The sequence below is a fragment of the Dipodomys ordii genome, unplaced genomic scaffold (genome assembly GCF_000151885.1).
Source record: "Dipodomys ordii isolate 6190 unplaced genomic scaffold, Dord_2.0 Scaffold33, whole genome shotgun sequence".
Taxonomy (NCBI): domain Eukaryota; kingdom Metazoa; phylum Chordata; class Mammalia; order Rodentia; family Heteromyidae; genus Dipodomys; species Dipodomys ordii.
This window is the reverse complement of record NW_012267249.1, coordinates 1308979-1321084: the sequence shown is the minus strand read 5'-3', so window position 1 is coordinate 1321084 and position 12106 is coordinate 1308979. Positions and strand designations below refer to the sequence as shown.

At 44.9% G+C, this 12106-nt stretch overlaps 1 protein-coding gene across 1 annotated transcript in view; it reads left to right on the top strand.

Moving 5' to 3' along the window:
• Rhbdl2 (rhomboid, veinlet-like 2 (Drosophila)) overlaps positions 1-12106 on the top strand; it is a 64838-nt gene that overhangs the window by 17327 nt on the left and 35405 nt on the right. Inside the window, exons 2-3 of the mRNA XM_013016908.1 lie at positions 6447-6710; positions 11117-11265. Coding sequence (XP_012872362.1) covers positions 6468-6710; positions 11117-11265 — 392 coding nt within the window. The 5' untranslated portion in view covers positions 6447-6467. The remainder of the gene's footprint in view (positions 1-6446; positions 6711-11116; positions 11266-12106) is intronic.

The following is a 12106-nucleotide window of genomic DNA, read 5'->3' as shown; positions in this document are numbered from 1 at the left end:
AGGGATGGGAAGGGGAAACAAAGGAGGAGGCTACAATGCTTGATAAGAAATGTACTCATTACCTTGCCCATGTAATTGTAACCTCTCTGTACAGTATTTTCACAATAAAAAAAAAAAGAAGAGGGATTATAAATAGGGGGGTTGTGAGTTCAAAGCCAGCCCAGAAAACATGGCAACATTGCATGGCCCTGCCTTAAAAAAAAAAAGGTGGCAAAAGTGAGAGAAATAATTGTTAATATTCAAAGAATTTATAAAAATAGCTTGTATGTGAACTAGTTTAATGTCTGCCTGTGGTGCATGGTTGAGTGGGAGGGTGGAGAAAAAGAGTTTGGTTTTTGAAAATTTTTCTGTAGAAAAGAAAAATAAAAGGATTCTTTTTCCTGAATTCATTGAATATAACTTATGACAATGTGGAACTTTGCCTAATGAGCTTAATTGGAAATTAATTCGATTTGACCCAACTCCCCATCCCTTGCCTGTGAAAATGAGCTGTGGGCTCAGCTCTATCCTTCCGTCGCCCCATGCATCCATCTACACACCCACCCGTCTGTCCATTGCCAATGATGACTAATAATTACAGTGTTTACTGTGAGCCAGATGTTCTTCCAAGTGCTTTCCATAGATTATCTCAAACAATCTTCCCATCAATGCCACGAGGTGACTACTATCATCATCTTCTCTTTCAAATGGAATCTGAGGGTTTCCCAATAAGCATAGGATTTCCATGTGATCCAACCATGCCACTTAGGGGATGTGCCATGAAGAACTGAAAGCTGCTGTTCAGACAAAAACTTGCATGGCAGTCAGATGCTGGTGGCTCATACCTACAATCCTAACTACTAGGAGGCTGAGATCTGAGAATCACAGTTTGAAGCCAGCCCAGGCAGAAAAGTCTGTGCCACCCTTGTCTCCAATTAGCCACCAGAAAACCAGAAGTGGCACTGTAGCTCAAAGTGGTAGAGTGTTAACCTAGAGCAAAAGAGCCCAGGGGCAGTGCCCAGGCCCTGAGTTCAAGCCCCACAATGGACAAACAAACACACAAAAACAAAAACAACTTGCATGGTGATGTTCATAGCTGCTTATTTACATTAGCAAAAAGTAGAAACAACCTAATATTCCTGGATAAACAAAACATGTGGTGTGTTGATATAGTACAGTATTGTTCATCTGCAATAGGAAGGAAATTCTAATTTATGCTACCACACAGATAAACCTGGAAAACATTATGCTTTTCTTTTCTTTTTTGTGCTACCAGGGTTTGAACTCAGAGCTGTTTTGCTTGTTAGTCTAGCACTCTTACCACTTGAGCCATATCTCCAGCTCTATATCACTAGCTACTTTTTTTTTTGCCCATTCTGGGGCTTGAACTCAGGGCCGGGGCACTGTCTCTGAGCTTCCTTTGCTCAAGGCTAGCACTCTTACCATTTGAGCCACAGCACCACTTCTGGCTTTTTCTGTTTATGTGGACTGAGGAATCAAACCCAGGGCTTCATGTATGCTAGGCAAGCACTCTACCACTAAGCCACATTCCCAGCCCTATCAGTAGCTACTTTTTAAAGTATTTAAAAATTGTTATTATAAAGGTATATACAGAGGCGTTACTGTTTCATAAGTCAGGTAATGAATACATTTTATTTGGATATCACCCTTTCCCTTGCTCTCTCCCAGTTTTTCCCTCTCATCCTCATGCACAAATTGTATAGTTCATTTTCCACAAAGTGGCTCTTTTGAAATAGGCTCTTCCTTCTTCCCTGGATATGTGCCTGAGCTATGATCCCCCTTCTTTAGGCTTTCTGTTATTGCTGGGATTAGACACAAATATTACTGTGTCCAGCTTCCTTTCCATGGAGACCGAGTATTGGAGATTGGGCTTTTCTGCCTGGGCTGGTCTGGCACTGTGATCCTCCAATCTCAGCCTTGCATGTTGCTTGGGACCTGTTGGTGCTTGCCACTGTGCCCAGCTGCAGAATGAGAAAAGGATCTGGACTTTTTGCCCAGGCTGGCCTCCAAATGTAATCTCCTGATTTCTACCTCTGACATAGTTAGAATTATAGGCATGAGCTATCAGTGCCTGAAAACACTATGTTAACTGAGAGATGTCAGACACAAAAGCCACATGTCGTATAATTCCATTTATATGTAATGTCCAGAATAGATAAATCCACAGAGACAGGAAGCAGATTAGTGAGTGCCAAGGCATGGTGAAGAGGGTTTGGGGGATGACTATTTTATATGTCTGGGGTACGTGGAAGGTGATGATAAAGGTTTGGAACTAGATGGTAGTAGCGGTTGCACAACACAATAAATATACGCAATGCCACTGTTAAATGGTTAAAATGGTCAATTTCATGTTCTTTGTATTTTACTATAGTGTGTGTGTGTGTGTGTGTGTTCCTGGGGCTTGAACTCAGGGCCTGAGTGCTGTCCCTGAGCATTTTTGGTCAAGGCTAGCACTCTAATACTTGAACAATAGCCCCACTTCTGGCTTTTTGATTAACCTCAATCTTCAACTCCTATCCTTCTAACTAGTTAGGATTTGTACAGACATGAGTCACCAGCACCTGGTTTTTACCATAATTTTTTTTTAATCAGTCATGGGGCTTGAACTCTGGGCCTGGGTGCTGTCACTGAGCTCTTCAGCTCAAGGCGAGTGCTCTACCACTTGAGCCACAGTGCCACTTCTGGTTTTCTGGTGGTTAATTGGAGATAAGTCTCACTGACTTTCCTTCCTGGGCTGGCTTTGAACTGCTATCCTCAGATCTCAGTCTCCTGAATAGCTAGGATTATAGGCGTGAGCCACTAGCACTGGCTGCTAACTTGTCCGACCGGCAGGACGTCAATGAGGGCAGTGAACCTAAGCTAGAAGGAATGAAGGGACAAGAGACACGAAGAATGACAGCAAGACAAGGGTTCTGATCAAGCTGCAAATTTTTATTTTTCACACAGGGGTATTTATATGCTTGGAATAAGGAAGCTTTTTTCATTGGCCGTTAAGGAAGCTTTTTCATTGGCCATAGCAGTGCAGGATGTTTACTTAGGGCAGGAGGAAAGGGTGGTCATTAGCAGTTGCAGGATGTTTACTTAGGGCAGGATGAGGGTCGGATTCTGTAAACTCAGCCTCAAGATGTTCCAGTGAGATAGTCAAGCCTATCATGTAGAGAGACTCGACTTTTGGCTCCCGACATATCCCCCTTTCTTATTTAGAAAATTGACAATCAGTTGTTGGCTGCTCTTTTTAAGGGGGTGACAGAGGCTCTGTTCCTCTAAGGGCCCAGGGTTTTTCTCTGCTCCTGAGCAAGCGTCCTCACTCGGGGTGGGGAATTTAACAGGCCTTGGCATGTTTTTTGAGGAGATGGCTTGTGGGTATGCATGCCAATCGTCACGCACCAGAGCTTGCCACTCAGGGGTCTTGGGTTTTGGGATCTCGCGGATCCATCCCCCTGCAGTCTTACCTGCACCCTTGATTTGAGCATTTTTTCTTCCTCCCATAGGTGCATCCTCCCCCAAGTGGAGGGGCCTATTGGAGGAGGGGCGAACCTATCCCTTATGGCAATAGGTCTTGCCCGTTGAATGGTCAGGAGTTATAGAAGGGTTTTCTAAAAAGAAAAAAGAATATGGGTGGTGGGGGGGGGGTTCCCACTGGAACAAGCTCGTGGCAAAACACTAATTAAAAGCCTGGGGTAAGTCCTAGATCTCAATGCCTTGGTCTGCCATATCAAGGTGATGAACCTGTATGGGCTTAGAAGCCAAGAGATTAATCTGTTATTTAATAAATTCAAACAACAGGAGGGTCCACATCTGGAGTTCTAGCTGCATCTGTAAGAGAAAAGGAATCATCCTCAGGGGGAAGGTTTCCCCTGGGTTGTGATAAGCCATTAACCTGTTTTATCAAGCATTCTGGCAGCCACCTTGGGGCTGCTTGTTCTTAAACAATCTCCTACTCTTTGCCATCTTTTTGCATCTATGGTTCCTTCAAGGGGGAACCAAGGACACAAGTCCTTGAGAAAAATAATTCTAAATCCTTTTTCTTAACCCCCATTCCCCGTGTCTTGAAGGCCTCCTTGAGGTCTGACAGAAATAGATCCTATGACGACATTGCTTGTCCCATGGTGGGTCACTTACCTTGTGCCGGCCCCACTCTCCTCCTGGATCTATCTCTCGGTGGGGTCTGTCGAGGCGATCTCGAACTGTACTTGGCCAAGATTTCCCGGAGGACGGCGTTCCTTCCTTAGTCAGAGGCTCGTGCCCCACATTGGGCGCCAGTTGTCCTGACCCGCAGGACGTCAGCGAGGGCAGTGAACCTAAGCTAGAAGGAATGAAGGGACAAGAGACACAAAGAATGACAGCAAGACAAGGGTTCTGATCAAGCTGCAAATTTTTATTTTTCACACAGCGGTATTTATATGCTTGGAATAAGGAAGCTTTTTTCATTGGCCGTTAAGGAAGCTTTTTCATTGGCCATAGCAGTGCAGGTTGTTTACTTAGGGCAGGAGGAAAGGGTGGTGGTTAGCAGTTGCAGGATGTTTATTTAGGGCAGGATGAGGGTCGGATTCTGTAAACTCAGCCTCAAGATGTTCCAGTGAGATAGTCAAGCCTATTATGTTGAGAGACTCAGCTTTTGGCTCCCGACACTAACTGTAATTTTTAAGAAAAGTAATTTGAAACTGAGTATGATGGCTCAAATCTACTCAATCGTAGCTACTTGGGATGTAGGGATTGGGGGATTGAGGTTTGAGGGCAGCAATGAATAAAAGTTTGAGAGAATCCATTTCCACCAATGGTTGGGCACTGTGGTATATGTGTCTGGCATCCCCAGCCACCTGGAGAAGAGTTAGGAAAGTTAAAGCCTGTGAAAAAGGGGGCTGTAGGCATAGTCATATGCTAATATACCTACCTAGCAAGTGCAAAGCCCTAGTTTAATGCTTAATATAAAGGGGGTAATTTGAGACTCAGACAGTCTGAATGTCTTGTTGTTGTTGTTTTCAGATGGGCAGGTTTTCGAATGTTTCCTAGAAGTAGAGGAAGGGCCTTTATGCCTGGTTAGTACTGTGTTTTAATTCTAGTCACCCGGCTTCATACCACATGCTTTTTACTTTTTAGTTTTACATTAAAAGTTTTATTATTATTTATTTGAGACAGGGTCTCATTATGTATGTAACCCAGAGTAGCCTTAAAGTCTCAATCCTTCTACTTCTTCTGCCAAGTTCTGGGATTACAGTGTGTACCACTATGCCTAACACTTCCTTTTGAAATTTACTTCTTAGGGAAAAGAATACACAAAATTTATTACATGCCTAAGACATAGGAGTACTAGATTCCATGCTTTTAAAAACAATTACAAGAGGGAGGGTAATGGGAGAGAGTGTTGGAGGGTGACTATGATTAAAGTACTTATATGCATGTATAAAAATAGAACAATGAGTGCTGGGAATGAGGCTTAGTGGTAGAGTGCTTGCCTAGCATGCATGAAGCTCTGAGTTTGATTCCTCAGTATCACATACACAGAAAAAGCCAGTAGTGGTGCTGTGGCTCAAGTTGTAGAGTGCTAGCCTTGAGCAAAACAATCTCAGAGACAGTGCCCAGGCCCTGAGTTCAAGCCTCAGGACTTGAAAAAAATAAACAAAAAGAAAAAGAAAAAAGAACAATAGAACAATGAAGCCTATTGTGTTGGGAAGGAGGAGGGCAAAAGAGACGAGGGAATGAGGGTGAGGGGATATACTGCGCACATGCACAGAGATACCACAATGAAACCACTTTGTACGTGTCAATAATATAATCATTATTTTTTTTATCAGTCCTGTGCTTGAACTCAGGGCCTGGGCACTGTCCCTGAGCTTCTTTTGCTCAGGGCTAGCATTCTATCATTTGAACCACAGCACCACTTCAAGCTTTTTCTGTTTACCTGAGGAATTGAACCCATGGCTTCATGCATGCTAGGCAAGCACTCTACCACTAAGCCACATTCCCCAGCTTCTAAAATTTATTTTTAAAAATTGAAACAATCCAAGTTGGATGCTGGTGGCTTATGCCTGCAATCCTAGCTACTCAGGAAGCTGAGATCTGGGGATTGTGGTTCAAAGCCAGTCAGGACAGGAAAGTCCGTGAGACTCTTATCTCCAATTAACTACCTGAAAACCAGAAGCTGTGGCTCAAAGAGGTAGGGTACTAGCCTAAAGCTCAGGGACAATGCCTTTCCTCTGAATTCAAGCCCCATGATTGAAAAAAAAAATTAACTAGTCCAGACTCTGCTATAAAATGTAAAACAATACAGGGAAAACTCAAATTGAGGCCAATTAGGAGTTCTATATGATTTTTTTCCATCTTCATCTACCTTCTATCTATACCCAGGAAAGACCTGGACTCCTAGCAGTGGCCTCTCAGTGCTAGAGAACTCAAGAAAGAACCATTGCCTGCAGATCAAAGTGCCAACCCTTTTTGCTTTTCAGGTGGAGGAAGAACCCAGCATCATGGCTGCTACTCAGGATTTGGAGATGGAGAATGTGACTCTGAATATGGAGAGGGAAAGGAAAGAAGAGCTGGAGGAAGAGAAAATGAGAGAGGGTCTGGGGGGTAAAGATCTCCCCAAGAGCAGAAAAGTCCATAGGATTGTTTCCAAGTGGATGCTTCCTGAACATGTCCGAAGAACCTACCTGGAGAGGGCCAACTGCCTCCCACCTCCACTGTTCATCATCTCCATCAGCTTGGCTGAGGTAAACACTGGCAGTAGGCACTAGCCTACATTCCAACAGGAAGCAGTGGGTGCAGAAGGACGAGAGGGACCAAGGCAGAGAAGAGACTGGGTATGTGAAAGAGCTCCCAGCAGGGGCTGCTGGCTCATGCCTATCATCCTAGCTGCTCCAGAGGCTGAGATTTGAGCATTCCAGTTTGAAGCCAGCCCAAGCAGAAAAGTTCCTGAGGCTCTTATTTCCAATTAACCAGCAAAAAGCCAGAAGTAGAGCTGTGGCTCAGGTGGTGGAGTACCAGCTGTGAGCAGAAAAAGCCAAGCAAGAGTTCAAGACCCTGAGTTAAAGCTCTAGTATTGGGGTTGGGAATGTGGCTTAGGAGTAGAGTGCTTGCCTAGCGTGCATGAGGACCTGGGTTCGATTCTTCAGTACCACATAAACAGAAAAGTTCAGAAGTGGCACTGTGGTTCAAGTGGTAGAGTGTTAGCCTTGAGCAAAAGAAGTCCAGGCCCTGAGTTCGAGCCCCAGGACTAACAACAACAACAAAAAGCTCTAGTATAGGCAACAAATAAAGGTCTACAGGAATAAGTTCAAAACACATCTACCCTCCTCCCCACCCCTTCCATGGGATCCTTTCCCAGCTGCCTTTTCTCTGGTCATTGTCAACCAAGCCTTAGGCTTCATTCTTTATACAAAGCTCCTATTCAGCAGTGATTATTTCAGTGGCCTTTATTCATTTCAGCGGATAGGGTCCTTAGTGTCCTTAGACACCAAAGAACCTGCCAGCACCTGTGGCCTGTGCTTGTAATCCTAGCCACTCAGGAGGTATAGATCTAAGGATCACAGTTGGAATCCAGCCAGGGCAGGAAAGTCCATGAGACTTTAATATTCAATTAATCACCAAAAGAAGCTGGAAGTGGAGCTGTGGCTCAAGTGGTAGAGCACTGGCCTTGAGCAAAGAAGCTTAGAGACCACCCAAGCCCTGAGTTCAAACTCCAGAAAACACAGCAGAAAGAGAAAGAGTGGGCTGGGAGGTTGGCTCAGTGGTAGAGTGCTTGCCTCGTATCCATGTGGTCCTGGGTTCAATTCCTCAATACCACATAAGCAGAAAAAGCCAGAAGTGGTGCTGTGGCTCAAGTGGTAGGGCTTTAGCCTTGAGCTGGAAAGCTGAGGGACAGTGCCCAGGCCTAGAGTTCAGCCACCACAACTGACAAGAAAAAAAGAAAAAGAAAGGAAGAAAGGGAGAGAGAGGGAGGGAGAGAAAGAGAGAGAAAGAAAGGAAGGAAGGAGAGAGAGAAAGAGAAAAAAAAAATCATGGAACCATGGAGTTGCAACTTGGTTTTATCTTGTGAACCAACTTAGATTGACTGGTAAAGTTACTGTAGGTTTATGTTTAGAACAGTCACAGGCTGTCTTGAATTTCAGAGGGGAAAAAGTAGGATTCTCCAAGGATGTCCACTTTGGGCAATATTAGATTCAAAAGACACAGAGACTAGACAACGAGATGCCTCAATACCAGCACAGGTTTCTTTGGGAGAAAGTCTGTGGAGGGGAGTGACCACCTAGAGCTAGAGCCTCATCCCCATGTACTGGCTATGACATTTTATAGTGGGATTGTGGGAATGCTGGAGTTCTCTGGTAGGGCTTGGTACAAAAGTAACTAATGGTGAGACATAGAAACCTGTGAAATGGGTTGCTGCTGGAGGAAGGGAGGGAACAATGGTGGAACATAGATAACAGGAAAATGGATCACAACCAAAGAGATGGAGGGAGGAAGACAGGGGTGTCTGTCAAAGCCCTGGTCTGTTGCCAGCCAAATGGGTTACAGCCAGGCAAGGAGAGAGGGTAAGGCGGGAGTGATCTTAAGTCAAGGCACTGGCCTAGGGTCTTAAGCTCAGGACACCTGGCTATTTGGACCTAACAGGCAACATGGGGATTTGTTTAACTCAGGGTCTTAACATTCTTCTTTGGCTTTTTGCTTTTTACCACTTGAGCCATGTCTCTTCTTCTGGCTTTTTGCTGATTGTTTGAAAATAAGACTCTCAAGCTGGGCGCTGGTGGCTCACACCTATAACCCTAGCTACTCAGGAGGCTGAGATCTGAGGATCAAGGTTCAAAGCCAGCCCAGGCAAGAAAGCCCATGAGGGCTGGGAAAGTGGCTCAGTGGTAGAGCACTTACCTTGCATGCATGAGGCCCTGGGTTTGATTCCTTAGCACCACATAAGCAGGAAAAAAAAAAGCCGGAAGTGGCTCTGTGGCTCAAGTGGTAGAGCGCTAGTCTTGAGCTGAAGAGCTGAGGGACAGCACCCAGGCTCAGAGTTCAGGCCCATGACCAGACTCCCCCCCCAAAAAAAAAGTCCATGAGACTCTTCTCTCCAATAAACCAATAGAAAACCAGAGGTGGAATTGTGGCTCAAGTGGTAGAGTGCTCACCTTGAGCTGAAGTGCTCAGGGATAGCGCCTAGGCCCAGAGTTCAAGCTCTATGACGGACCAAAAAAAAAAAAAAAAGTCTCACTTTCTTAATTGGCTCTGAACAATCATTGTCAGATCTCAGCCTCTTGAGTAGCTAAGATTACAGGCATGATTCTCCAGCACCTGGCTTCTGCTCAGTTCTCTTGAGCTCCAGAAAAGAATGCAAGGTTCAGGGAGATTAAAGGACTCCCCAGAGGTACTCCTTAAGGAGTATGCTAGCATTCATCAAGCTTCCTCAGATACCAAGCTCATCCTCCGATAAGGTGAGGTCTTAGGGAGGAATTGGCAATGTGTGCCTACCTGTGAGGTATGGCTTTAGGAGCTTCCTTATCAGGGATGATATTAGCAGAGTTCTCTAGAAACTCAGAAACAATAGGGTGTGAATGAAGGAGCTCCAATGATTTATATAGGTGTCTAAGTCAAAAATCTATAAGGGGGGCTGGGATGGTGGCTCAGTGGTAGAGCGCTTGCCTTGCATGCCTGAGGCCCTGGGTTCGATTCCTCAGTACCACATAAGCAAAAAGAACAAAGCCGGAAGTGGCGCTGTGGCTCAAGTAGTAGAGCACTAGCCTTGAGCTGAAGAGCTGAAGGATAGTGCCCAGGCCCAGAGTTCAGGCCCCACGACCGGGCCCCCCCCCAAAAAAAAAAATCTATAAGGCAAGTTGGTAGAAAGAGTGGCAGATCTAAACTAAGGTTATCTGCTGGTAAAATTCTCTTTTCCTAATGGAAACATTTCTTTTTTTCCCCCTTTTTTCTCTCTCTGTCTGTCTCTGAAGGTCATGGGTTTGAATTCAGAACTTCAAGCTTGTTAGGTGGGCCCTTTACCATTTGAACCATGCCTCCAGCTCTAACCCGGGTTATTAACTAAATAGTGCCCAGACTACTTGGATTTTACCACTTTTCCCACTAGTGTCCTCTTTCTCTTCCTCTAGTTCCCTCAAATCCAGAGTTTCATGCTACATTTAGTTGTCCTGTCTCCCCAACCTCCTCTGACTAATGACCACTTCTCAGTGGATTTTCCCAGCCTTGGAGGTTATGAGGCCCAGGTATCTGGAGAATGTCTCCCAGTCTGAGTTTATCCCATGTCTTTTTCTCATAATTAGATTGGAGTTAAGGGTTCAGGGCAAGGACAGCACTGGTGAAGTGCACATCTTATCGTATCACCGAGTGAAGGACGTCTGATGTTGTCTTTGGGACACTGGCCATCATTTGGTTATGGGAGTGTTGCTACTTTTCTGTGTGAGTGTGAGTGTGAGTGCAGGAGGAGGGTGATAGAGAACCCAGTGCTAGACAGCAAGGTATCAAAGAACAGGAGAGGTGATTCATTCAAGGCTTTTATTTTTATTTATTTATTTTGGTGCTAGTATTGGGATTTGTACTCAGGGAGCCTTAACTCCCACTTCTGGCTTTTCAGTGGTTAATTGGAGATGAGTCTCAGAGATTTTCTTGCCAAGAGACATTCTCGCTAAGGCTGACTCAACCTTCTGAGTAGCTAAGATTATAGGTGTAAGCCACCTGTGCCTGATTCAGGTTGTTTTTTTTTTTTTTTTTTTTTTTTTGCCAGTCCTGAGGCTTGAACTCAGGGCCTAGGCACTATCCCTGAGCTTCTTTTGCTCAAGGCTAGCTAGCACTCTGCTACTTGAGTCACAGCAGCACTTCCTGCTTTTTCTATTTATGTGGTACTGAGGAATTGAAACCAGGGCTTCATGCATGCGAGGCAAGCACTCTACCATCAAGCCACATTTCCACCCTCTTTTTTTTTTTTTTTTTTTTTACATTATGATCTATTGATGCTCCCAATCAGGGAGAAAGGAGGCTGTGGTCACAGTGGGTGGAGAAATCTAGTTGTGTTCATCTTGTAAGCCCAGTCTGTGTTGTGGCTAATCACTTCAATACCCCACTGCTGTGTGCTTTAATGGGCAAGGTGTGGTTAACATTCATGCCTGCTCCTCCCTCACAGCTGGCAGTGTTTATTTACTATGCGGTGTGGAAGCCTCAGAAACAGTGGATCACCTTGGACACTGGCATACTGGAAAGTCCCTTTACCTACCGTCCTGAGAAGAGGGAGGAAGCCTGGAGGTTTCTCTCATACATGCTGGTTCATGCTGGGTAAGGAGGGGTAGTTCAGTCACTGATGTCACAGGTGATTATCAATCATTGTCACCCTCACATGTTCTAGCACTTTCATGTCATTTATTGTTTAGTGCCAGTGCTGGGCCCATCCTGGCCTCAAATCATAGTCTTCAAGATCTCATCTCCTGAGCTAGGATTATAGGCTTGACAATGGTGCTAGGCTAGAAGATCTTTCTAATCTTCTTTATGTTTTAGGTCTCCATCAAACTAGTACATCTTTCCATGATAGACATACATGTTGTTTCTGTTTTTTTTTTGTGTGTGTGTGTTTTGTAGTATTGGGATTTAAACTCAGGGCCTTCCACGTGATGGGCAGGTGTTCTACTGCCAATTCATGCTTCTAGCCCTTTTTTGTGTTGAGTATTATGATTTAATTTTTTTGTGCTGGGGATTGAACTCAGGGCCTCATACTTGCTAGGACAGTGTGTTGGTTATTATTTTATTTTATTTTATTTTTTTGGGGGGTCCGGTCGTGGGGCCTGAACTCTGGGCCTGGGCACTGTCCCTCAGCTCTTCAGCTCAAGGCTAGTGCTCTACTGCTTGAGCCACAGCGCCACTTCCAGCTTTTTTCTTTTTGCTTATGTGGTGCTGAGGAATCGAACCTAGGGCCTCAGGCATGCAAGGCAAGCACTCTACCACTGAGCCAACTTCCCAGCCCAGTGTGTGTTGGTTATTTTTTAAAAAAAATTTATTTATTTATTTTTTGGGGTCTGGTCGTGGGGCCTGAACTCTGGGCCTGAGCGCTGTCCCTCAGCTCTTCAGCTCAAGGCTAGCACTCTACCACTTGAGCCACAGCGCCACTTCCGGCTTTTTTCTT